Below are 12418 nucleotides of genomic sequence, written 5' to 3'. Positions count from 1 at the left end.
AGTGAAATAACAGCATCATACATTTATTTGCCATAATATTATAAAAATGACTTCCTGTATGACTTCCTGCAACATAGTTTAATTACAAAGATGTTTTTAAAATGGGTCAAAATGTTTAGCTTTTGTAAGTGGTCTGAAAAGTTTCTATTTGAATCGATGAGCTTGACATGGATCAAATTCATTAGCAATAAACTGTTCAGGCATATACAAGTTGTGCAGTATAATGGAGGGTGTTGGTGCTGTAGTTGCATTTGCGGTATGAGTGGGCCTGTTTTGCTAGACGAGACTATGCACTGAGTGTGTGTGTGTGTGTGTGTGCACGAGTCAGTAGTCCTGGTCGAGGTTGTGCAGTAGTGAGTTGTTGCCCCTCAGCTCCTCTCTTCTCCCTTTCTCCTTAAAAAGAAATAGAGACAAAAGAGAAGAGATTCAGACTGAGGAGTCAATCAGAGCTCACAAACTCTAAGAGAGCAGTAAAAGTACAACTCCTGAATAGTGGTTAACCGATATGGGTTTTTCAATGATTGATGACAATTTCTAAAGATCTGGATTGCCAATGAGCAATATAATAAAAATAATTTAAAAAAATAATACAAATAAAACATCTTAAGGATGACAAATGAGATGCAAAACATTGCTGAAATGAAATTGCATTTGTGTATTTTACTATAATAAAGTTGGCATGAAATGAATTCACCCTATCTATTTTCTAAAGGCACATTATATATCTCAACTTCTAAATGATTCTCTTTGTACGTTTCTTTTTTGACCTCGTAATTGTTAGTCAAAATATTATAACTGGGACTTCTCCAATCATTTAGTCCACTTAAACCCTGACCCTGCAAGTTAACGTTCATCTGCATCCATTTTCACAACCGTTGCACTTGGATCTACATCACAATATGAAAGATCTCGCTACTACCGTTTCATCTCAACACTGCATTGACACAGCACTGATATTGTTATACTCTCAGAAAAATATTCATATATACAGGTCTACCATTCCTTTTCATTTAATTTATATGAACACAAACAAAATTACTATGCTGACCAGAGGATTTTGTCCTAAACCTGGGTGTGAGTGAAGATGTAAAATGGTTGGTGTGCATGAGCTGTATAAGCCAATAGCAAAAGAAACATGCCAATCTCATGTGTTCTCATTGATTTCCACAAAGCATCAAAACAATATAATATTCTGGTGGAAGCATGCATTAGTATTGTGTAAAATGTGTCATGCTTTTCTCAATTTAAATTACTATCAGCTCTTAGTCTGGGCAATTATGTGCATATTTTGCGAGCCTCACCTGTTGGTACTGTCTTATTGCTTCTTTTTCCTTCTGAATGCGTCGTAGCTCCAGAGCATCTGGTCTGTAGTTGCCGGGAACAGTGTAGCTTTCAGGTCTGTCTGCGCTACACATTTCACAGCCGGGACGTGTCGGTTTATTAATATATGTACAGGTTGGGCAGGCCCATCCCAGCTACATACCCACAAAAACAATGATTCAAATAAGCATTATAATCCCATCATACAAGTACATCTATGTATTTTTAAAATATTTGTTGTTTTAATGATATGTATTTTCTGTTCATGCATTTCTCAGAGGTGTTTTAAATATTATTACACTGCGTTCCAAATTATTATGCAAGTGACATATCAGTAAGATTTCAGTACAATAAACATTCAGATTTTAGTTTTTCTAAGAAAATGTTTGTTAGTTTATTTATCCATGTCTTTTTAGATAATAATTTAACAGATCTATGGAAACCATACTTAGAGGTTGTTCCACATTATTAAGCAAGTCACAGTTCTCATGCAATATGGGGAGGAAGAAAGATCTTTCTGAAGATGAAAAGCATGAAATGGTGTAATATTGTGTGAAAACTGAATGGAGATTACCGAATTATCATAAGATTTGTGAGTGATTTAGAACACAGCAGAACTCGATCAGATAAAGGCTTATTGAGGAAAGTTCCTGTCAAAAAAATTAATTGCATTAAAAGGGCAGCTATAAAAAAGCCAGTGTTGAGCAGCAAACAGGTATTTGAAGCTGCTGGTGTCTCTGGAGTCTCAATAAGCTTTTCATGCTGGCTAGCAGTTGAGCATAAAGATGCATTTTAGCCACCCCTAACCAAACCTCACAAAGAGAAACATTTACAGTGGGTTTAGAAATACATGAAGACTCATTTTTAAATAGTTTTATTTACTGACTAATGCTGCACTACAATGGATGGTCTAAATGGATGGATTTCTGGATGGTTGGTGAATGGCCACCACGTTCTAGGGGTGTAACGATACGCTCAGGTCACGATACGATACGTATCTCGATACGGAGTTCACGATACGATACGTATCACGATATTTTGAACAAAATGAAACTGAAATTCAAACAAGATTTATTAAAAAAAACATTAACAAATTTCAATAATTGTCCTTGTTGTACACACAAGCTCACATTTCAATAAAATAAATAAATATAAAATTTTAATAAAAACCTTCTGTATTCAAATTAACAGTTGAATATGGCTGTCTGTCACTAAAATTTTTTTTTTAAAATTTAACATGAACTTAGAATTATGAATAGGGGCCGTTCACATATCGTGTCTAAAAACGCGTGGAAGGCGCGGCCGCACCGCTTCTCCTTCTTTCCAAAGCGCTTGCGCTCCCGTGGTTTCGGTCGTTGCTATGCAACCTTGAACTGGGCTCTCCAAGATGATCAGAGGAACAAGAGGATGTTTCTGCAAAGGATAAATGATTTCTAGCCCTTGCATTAGTTTTACTACGAGATATATTGATGGAGATAAGATATAAAAACCACCATGTACAGCTATGAACATGCCTTAAAGTTTTGCACAAAAATAAAGTTTTGCAAAACAAAAAAAAAAGAATTGAGCAATAAAAAAATGTTTTGCAAACAAAAATAAAGAATTGCAAAGGAAAAATAAAGAATTGAGCATAAAAAAATAAGTTTTGCAAACAAAAAAAATACATTGCAAAATAAAATAAAGTAGTGCAAAAATAAAAATATAATCAATTACAAAAATCAATGACAGCTGTAATCCTATTTTATCTTTGCCACATATTTTTCATGCTCAAACCTACTAAATCATTTGCAATGCTCATTTTATTCTGCGTTTCAGTCAAGTGTGCGCTCACGATACCGGTTTTCTTTTGCGCTGCACTTTTCTGTGCGGTTCTCTTTATGGCACTGGTTTGATGTGGGGGTGGAGTCAAGAAACGGGGGCACACCCCTGCGAAATGCATTGGAGGGGAACGTAATCGGCGACAGGTGAAATAATTCTTTGACATGGTTAAAAATAATGAATGGTTTGTTTAGCATATGTTTTCGCCGATTACGACCCCCTCCAATGCATTTCTTATAGTAATATGACCCGTTGCGCTCTGTCTCACTGCCTGTATCCAGTTTTGTGTCCTTAAACATTTGTTTTTTGGGGTTGACAGCTTATAAAAACTTATTTCTGGGATTTTTAGCTTGTTAGCTGTGCACCTTGACACACAGCACCTTTTAGGCATTGTTCTGTTTTTTGTAATGAGTCAGAAAAGACAAGAAGGCAGCCTGGAGACGGTTGGATTGTTTAATAAATGCGCTCTGTCTCTATGCTTGATCTGTTCTGTTGCGATCTGCGTCTCCTGCCGATGACGTGTTTCGCGGGGGCGTGCCCCCGTTTCTTGACTCCACCCCCACGTCAAACCAGTGCCATAAAGAGATCCGCACAGAAAAGTGCAGCGCAAAAGAAAACCAGTATCGTGAGCGCACGCTTGACTGAAACGCAGAATAAAATGAGCGTTGCAAATGATTTAGTAGGTTTGAGCATGAAAAATATGTGGCAAAGATAAAATAGGATTACAGCTGTCATTGATTTTTGTAATTGATTACATTTTTATTTTTGCACTACGTTATTTTATTTTGCAATTTATTATTTTTTTTTGCAAAACTTATTTTTTTATGCTCAATACTTTATTTTTCCTTTGCAATTCTTTATTTTTGTTTGCAAAACATTTTTTTATTGCTCAATTCTTTTTTTTGTTTTGCAAAACTTTATTTTTGTGCAAAACTTTAAGGCATTAATTTGACTCCATAGTGAACGGCGCCACAGAACTTAAAGCAAAGCATCGCAAGCGTCTTTTGCTTTTCTGTGAGCACAGCTGTTGCTGTGCACTGCGGTGAAAGAAAGCCACGACTTTTCTCACGCGACCATGCAAGAGACTGACATGAGAAACGTTTAAACCTGCTTGCAAGATTCAATGTGTGCCCGAAACACTTACTGAACTAGAGAGCTGATTGAGACACACCATCTACGATAAATCATTACACCCCTAATACTTATGGTAATTTAAAAATGTGGTAGCATTGGATCTGGACAGGAAGGATAACTCTGGGAGTTGGAAGGGGTGTGTCGCGATTCTGCCTTCTCAAATCGCGATACAGGTTCGTGGACCTGCGTATCGCGATTTCGATTTCATATCGCATATCGTTACAGCCCTACCACGTTCCAACAAGACTGCTATGTCAGCAAGGAGCTGGTGGGTGATGATTTGTGCTGGATTATTGGGAAGTGAGATGGAGGGTATTAAAATGACTTTTGCAAGATATGTGGAGTTCATAATTGGTCATTTTCAGTTATGGTATAAAAAGGAGGATAGTGCCTTCTGAAATGCAATGCACTATGCACTATCCCATGCTGCAAAAAAAAACAAAACACCACAGCAGCAATAAAACTGTTTGAAAATGTATTTCTACATCCACTGTAAATGTTTCTCTCTGTGAGGTTTGGTTTGGAGTGTCTAAAGTGCATCTTTATGCACAACTGCCAACCTGCATGGAGAGCTTCTTGAGACTCCAGAGACACCAGCAGCTTCAAATACCTGTTTGCTGCTCAACATTTGAATACAATTAATTACAATTAAAATAAAATACAATTAAAATACAATTATTTTTTTTTGACAGGAACTTTCCTTAATAAGCCTTTATCTAATCGAGTTCTGCTCTGCTCTAAATCACTCACAAATCTTATGATAATTTGATAATCTCCATTAAGTTTCACACAATATGTTGTTTTCATGCCTTTTGCACAACATTGCACCATTTCATGCTTTTCATCTTCAGAAAGATCTTTCTTCCTCCCCATACTGCATGAGAACTGTGACTTGCTGAATAATGTGCAACAACCTCTAAGTAGGGTTTCCATTGACCTGGCAAATTATTTTGTCTGAGATTGAAAGTTATCTAAAAAGACATGGATAAATAAACAAACAAACATTTTCTTAGAAAAACTAAAATCTGAATGTTTTTTTGTACTGAAATCTTACTGATATGTCACTTGCATAATAATAATAATGGAACACAGTGTAAAGGCTCAATAGTATAAAATGTCTGGGATTTATCTTGTAGAAAAACCTGTTCTGTGTGTTAACATTATTTTGAACGTCATGTACCTGTGTGCTTGTTCTGTTGGGCGCCAGGGCTTCATTCAACTGCGGCAGCTCAAGGTTGATCAGGTCACGGATATCACTCAAACCCAACCTCTCTGTCCCTCCAGCACTGTTGGCTGAGAGTTATACACCAAAACTGTCAATTGTGCAAGACTTCATAAACAAAGGATTGAGAATGAAATAATTAGTTTAGTAATTTCTTAGCAGAAATGTTGAGATTTCCCATTTCCCATTTCCCAAAAAATTGGTCTGTGTGTAAATGCATGTTATGACTTTGATTGGTGGCCTTTTGTGGTCATGATGTGTATTGGTGTCTGCGCATACACACTCAGAGTATTATGGCTGCTATGAAGTCTCGTAGGCAGGGTGCTGTATGGCCTTGAGGCTGTGTTCAGAGCTGCTGGCCCATTGGGTACCGCTTCTTGGTGAGGCTGATTAGACGTTGGTGCCAAAGCTGGCATGAGTAAAGCACTTTCCTGATCTTGTTGGTACAGCCCTCGACTGAGTCGAGCCTGACGGGCAGAAACGAGATAAAGGAACGCAGTGTCGCCATCTCGCTGAACTCCATAAGAAGCCAGAGAGCGATGATCAGAGCACAAAGACTGGCCAATGACCCAGCGCTGCACTCGCGGATGAAAACCATAGTCTGTGAAGACCTTAGAGGGCAAAAACTGTGTCATTAACAAAGCTAAATGGTAACTAAAGTAATTCTGAGAATCACATGGCAATGAAAGAATGATTGATGGTTAGTAATGTTTATTTGGTTAATGTTAATCTGCACCCACCTGCTGTTTGAGAGCACCAATTGTGGAGTGGGGGAAGACGTTCACTGTGACACAACAGGAAGAGGATGCATCCTCTACCACCACAGCTAGGCTGCATGATAAATCAATACATCAGCTGAGATCAGAATGGCTTGGAAACATAACATATGTGTGTACATGTAAAAATGTGTGTGGTTGGGTGGATTACCAAATGAGTAGGTGTAAATTAAAGGGATATTTCACCCTTGTTTACTCACCCTCATGTTGTTCCAAACCTGTGTGACTTTCTTTCTTCTGTAGAACATAAAAGAAGATATTTTGAGAAGTGTTTAAGTGTTTTTACACCCTTTTTTCAAAATATCTTATTTGTGTTCCACAAAAGAAGGAAAGTCACAGTCAACAGGTTTGGAACGAGATGAGGATGAAGGAATTTTCATTTTTGGGTGAACTATCCCTTTAAACGTTACTGATAATGATACAGATTTATGAAATATACTCTCAAATTGTGTCCTAACCATTTGCGATGTAACAAAATTTCAGCAACAAGAAATGTGTCTGTCCACTCTGAATGCAAAAACAGAGCATGATGTGACACATTCAATTATAAAATAGAGCCAATCAAAACAGTCCTTCTCTGTTTGCTTGCACTTTCTGCACTTATATGATGCTTTACCAGAAGGAATGTTTTTTATGGTTTTTCAGGAAGAACTTGGGGTATTTGAAGTGTAGTTTTCAATTTGAAACTTTTACAATCAGTATCTCCTTTGAATTTTTTTTTTTGCCTTCATTTAGATAGGAAAGTGGGAGAGGGCATTGGGCGGTATCAGAAAGGACCTCAAGCTGGCATTCAAACTCGGGTCACCTGAAGTACACATGCTGTGGATCAGGGCTACCATTACAAAAATGCAAGTGCCAAACAAAATGTAATGCCACTTTTAGCGACAGCAGCTGAACAGAAGCACTGATTAACAATCTTTTATCGCTTGCCACTATGCATCTGGTTAGGACACATTGTTTAACTGATAAAAAATAAAAACAATTGGGTCAATGTCTGTAAACATTTATTTTACCTAATTTCAGTGTCAGTGTAATTATGTTTAGAGGGCTGAATGCTCAGAGCAGCTCTCTGTTTAGCTAAAGATGATGCACAGACAGATGCCGCCCGAACATCACCTGCCTCTATTGCGCTAACCAGCTCCGCACATATCTCCTCTAAAGAAAAAAGAAGAAAGGGAGAAAATTAATAAGGACAAGAATGAGAAAGTTGGATGGGAAAGGAGTGGGATGGAGGGTAGAATCAGAAATGGAAGCAGTTGTCAACATAACAGACAATTGACACATTGTTTATTGTTTGGCAACAGGGTCAAGCTGATCGTGAGCAGAAAATTAAAACAAGAAAACAAATGACTACCTGTACATGGCATGGGTGTATTGCTCTGTGAATCCAAAGGCTGGGGTGGTAGCTTTCCTTCTACATTGGATGAATTAATCGCCACTGAAATAAAGAGCAAGAGACAAAGTGGTTTAAAAGCACAGAAGCAACAGTAAAAGTCAAAGTCATTATATAAAATGAGAGAAAATGAATAAATGAACAACACTGACAATAAACAGTTGGAAGAAAGTAGAAGGAAGGCAAACCTCTATGTGCTTCACGGAGTGATGACATCACTACAGTGGCCCACTCCTGTGCTTCCTGCTCACAGCGGAAGTTGAAAGTGATACGGTCGTGTGGGGGTGTTACCAAACTCAATTCATGGCACTGTGGGGACTTGACTTCATAGCGAACAGTCTTGAGGTCAAACTCAGCAATGGACTGAATAAAAATAAACAGAGAGCCACAAAATATGATGGATTTGTTTTACTTTAACAAAACTCTAAATATAGTAATATAGTCCTGGAAAATCTATCTCTCACACAAGCAAATAAATGACCTAACCTATTTAAAACTTGTTATCATCTACTGATTCAAAATTAGCCAGTTTTATCTCCCCCACCACCACCACCATAATATTAGGAGCTACCAGATATTTTCATTAAATCATATTTATTATTATCATTACTTTGTTAATTTGTAATTACCTAAAGTATATTATTTGCTAACTACATTCTTTAAATTGTAATGTTGACATCCATTTTCTGTAAAGCTGCTTTGAAATGATATGTATCGTGAAAAGCGCTATACAAATAAATTTGAATTGAATTGAATTAAATCTGGTTTTATCATAATTTGTTACATTCATTGGTTAGATGGATAGATGTTTTATAAAGATAACACTTATGAGAATAAATGTAATGAGATTTCAAAATGATATTAATTCTCTTTGGGCTCTCGAGACCCTGGATATAAACCATAATATTCACATGCTACGACTTTCTGATTTGCTGTACTTGTAGTTTGTTAACTGTAGAAGTACACTCCCCCAGGAAGTATGGCCACAGTGTCTGCAAACCAGTGGTGTAATGTACTTGCGTACAGTACTTGCATATGTTTTTGGGAGTATCTGTAGGCCTACTTTCTTGAGTTTTTATATTTCTGCCAACTTTTACTTTTACTCCAATACATTTCCTAAATAAAATGTATACTTTTACTCTGATACATTTTCGTTACTTACTACAAAATAAAGTTAGAAGAATACAGACTGCAAGCAAGCATGCGCAAAGCAAACAAGGGGTGTGTCTCAATCAGCTCCCTAGTTCAGAAGTCAGGGCACTGATCAGGGAATCAGCCACATTCATTTACAAGATATACTGATTCACGACCTAGGGAGCTAGGGAGCTGATTAAGAGACAGGGAAGTGCTCGCACAACCGCGGTTGATTTCATATTCTGGGTTGCGTCCGTGGCTGGAGCGGCTGAGAAGAGTTGCGCTGTCATTATACAGTATGAGCACGACCTCTAGAGGCGAAATAAAAACTATCACTGATGCCTCGTAGAGTTTGTTTTGACACGTGACGTGAGGCTGCAGGACACTTCAAAAACTGATTTAAAACGAACAACAAAATGGTATGTTATACAGTGTACACTACAGTACATGTTTTCATATCATTATAAAGTAATTAGTTTGAGTAGATGCTGCATTAGTGGAGAACAGTATTATGTTTGCCGCTGAGGCTGCGAGGATGCTAACATTAGTAGTACCTCAAGCAGTTAAAACAATGTGACAAAAACAGCAACTGTTCATGATTGATACCATTAATTTGCATTAGTTTATATCAATTTGTTCACTGTTATGCATTAATTATCTAGCAAAGTTGCATATTTAGACTGTATCCTCATCATACAGCGACAGAAACATAAATCAGAAATGTATTTGATTTCTGTTCTTTTTTTATCAGCACTGTAACACATTTTGATTTGATAATCATCAAGTTTTCTAAAATAGAGGCAAATAGTATGTAAAAGTATACATATAATAGACCTATGTGTGTAAAGATGGCAATTGTTAAGCATGACTGTTTGGATTTATATGAAATGGTAACTTTATAATAAGAGTTCATTTGTAACATTAAATAAGGTTAATAAAAGTATAGTACTTACTTACGTTAGTTATAATGCACTATGAATTAACATGTCATTAATTAATATATTAGTATTTTTATATTTAAAACTTACAATAAACATTTTGCCATTTTTTTTTTTATTCAAAGAAAACAAAATGTAAGAAAGAGTTCAAACTGAACACAATCTTGCTGCTCAAACTGTGTATAGAAGAATTTAATAATATTTTTTCGGTCCTTTTATATTTTACATTTGTACTTTTATTTTCAATACTTAAGTATGTTTAATATATATATATAAAAAATACTTTTCATACTTAAGTACAAAAAATGTCACATACTTTAAAAAACTTTTACTCATGTAATATTCTAAACAGTGACTTTAACTTCTACCAAAGTCATTTTCTGGTAAGATATCTATACTTTTACGCAAGTATGGTTTTGAAGTACTTTATACACCACTGCCCCAAATAATACAATCCTGGATAACAAATACTTCTCTGAAAGAGCATGCCTGAATTGTTGTAAATCAGAGGGATAAAGAATTAAACACTACATTACACGTATTTTGAAGGGAAATAATAGGTTTAAAATATGTAATATTATTATTATTATTTAACATCAATGTATATTTACCAAGGCCTCTGGGACCCGAAACAATAACTAAGTCCATATCTACAGATTCACATGAGTGTCAGTTTCAATTTCTTTATCTATTACAGCAAATAAAAGTAATTAAACAAGTATTAATACGTGAACCTGACCCAACTAACCACAAACATGGATAGGTAACGTGAAGAGTGTAAAGTTTATTTATGACTCACAACTCAGCAAAATAACAGAATTAGGGGGTGGAGGGAGAATTTCAACAACAAAGACTAGCAAAACATGTGATTCACTCGTGTGTACTCTCTATCAGCCAGAGGGCAGCGCTATATAATGACGGCGCAGATACTTCTGGAATGAAAATATTACTATCGATGTTGCGTTCTTTTCTAAACTTTTAACCAGTGATCAAAGCACAGCACTGATACTTCAGGCAAGTTGGACATTTCCTCACCACACTGCGTCCAGCCGTTGTTCCGCTGATGTCCCGTAACGCAAGGCGGAATTCCCCTGCCTTCCCCGGGTCCATGCTCAGCTGAAGACGGAGAGATTCGTCTCCGGCGCCCGGGAGACAAAGAGGTCGTATACCAGAGTGGCATACTGACACCTTCACTGACATCAAAACAGTGCTACAGGCCGACTGCGAGGCCTCATGGCCGAGATGAGACGATGAAGACTGGGCCGGCGGAGGTGTGTGAGTCCACCCGCCTGAGCTCAGCGACATGCCGCCGACTGACGACTTCAGGCGGGGATATATCGTGCTGACACCCCAGTACCAGCCAGGTTTTGTTCGCTAATATGATGCTAGGAGATATTCTACAACTCTCTTATGCGGACACTTACACAGAAGTAGCGGCCTTGTCATCTTTGTTTTAGTTTCAGATGGAGGGCAGTCCAGCGTCAGAGCAGGAAGAAACACGGCTCAAGCAGCGACAGACATTTTACACTGAGAGACGCTGCGCCTCCTGTTGAAAACACACATTCAAACACACTGCTTTCTCATCTAGGGGATATCCCAATTTTCCATGTCAGGCTGAAATTTCATCTCATGAAACTTAACTGTAATGCAACTGTGGTGATTACAGTGACGTGGTTGCACACAAATACAGTGTTAGCTGTGATTAAGCCGTGGTTTATCATGATTTTATGAGCTTATTATATGGTATAACTACAAATACCACAATTAAACCATGATTACTGTAGTAAAACCATGGTAAATATTTTGGATTGTTTTACTATTGCTTTTAAAATAAAACAGTTAAACTATCGCTACTGTAGTAAAAAAAAACAGCCATGTGTACTACTAACTGGTGGCCAGTTGCATAAACTTAGCCACTACGTTAAGACTGCATCTTAATAGTTCACATTTAAAATTTACTGATAATTTACTCCCCTCCATGTTATCCAAGATGTTCATGTCTTTCTTTCTTCAAGAAATTAAGGTTTTTGAGGAAAACATTCCAGGATTTTTCTCCATATAATGGACTTCAATGGGGTACAATGGGTTGAAGGTCCAAACTGCAGTTTCATTGCAGCTTCAAAGGGCTCTACACGATCCCAGATGAGGAATAAAAAAAAAAAAAAATATATATATATATATATATATATATATATATATATATATATATATATATATATATACTTTTTACCACAAATGCTTGTCTTGCACTAGCTCTGCGATGCACATTATGTAGGCCTATATTACGTTGGAAAGATCACGCAAGACGTAGGCTGAAGTAGCCTACTGACCCAGCAGCAGGGTAGGGTCGGGCGAAAAAATCCATCTCATTTTCTCCTCCAACTTCAAAATCATCCGACATCATTGTTTTACCTTTTTTTGTAAAGGCCGTTTGACTTAGCCTGCGTCTCAATGTGCATACTATCCATCCTAAATAGTATGTGACACTAGTAATATTCAATACTATTTAGGGCGGATAGGGTGGATAGTATGCACATTGGGATGCAGGGTTAGTCTTTGCACGTTCGCTTTGGAAACACTGGGTCGGTACTTCCGCCTATGTCATGTGTGAACTTTCTGACGTAACTGTGCAAATGCAAGACGAGCATTTGTGGTAAAAAGTATATACATTTTTATTTATTTT

At 37.1% G+C, this 12418-nt stretch overlaps 1 protein-coding gene across 1 annotated transcript in view; it reads right to left on the bottom strand.

Moving 5' to 3' along the window:
• The window catches only part of shrprbck1r (sharpin and rbck1 related), a 24580-nt gene extending 12818 nt beyond the window's left edge, over positions 1-11762 (bottom strand). Inside the window, exons 1-8 of the mRNA XM_067402166.1 lie at positions 10771-11762; positions 7852-8026; positions 7625-7708; positions 7284-7425; positions 6235-6325; positions 5778-6105; positions 5453-5565; positions 1302-1475 (exon numbers count right to left, since the gene is read on the bottom strand). Of these exons, the coding sequence (XP_067258267.1) occupies positions 1302-1475; positions 5453-5565; positions 5778-6105; positions 6235-6325; positions 7284-7425; positions 7625-7708; positions 7852-8026; positions 10771-11040 (1377 nt within the window). The 5' untranslated portion in view covers positions 11041-11762. The remainder of the gene's footprint in view (positions 1-1301; positions 1476-5452; positions 5566-5777; positions 6106-6234; positions 6326-7283; positions 7426-7624; positions 7709-7851; positions 8027-10770) is intronic.
• Between the last annotated feature and the right edge of the window lie 656 nt (positions 11763-12418).

The sequence above is a fragment of the Chanodichthys erythropterus genome, chromosome 11, assembly GCF_024489055.1.
Source record: "Chanodichthys erythropterus isolate Z2021 chromosome 11, ASM2448905v1, whole genome shotgun sequence".
Lineage (NCBI taxonomy): Eukaryota > Metazoa > Chordata > Actinopteri > Cypriniformes > Xenocyprididae > Chanodichthys > Chanodichthys erythropterus.
The sequence above is the reverse complement of the archived record's forward strand: the minus strand, read 5'-3'. Positions and strand labels throughout refer to the sequence as shown.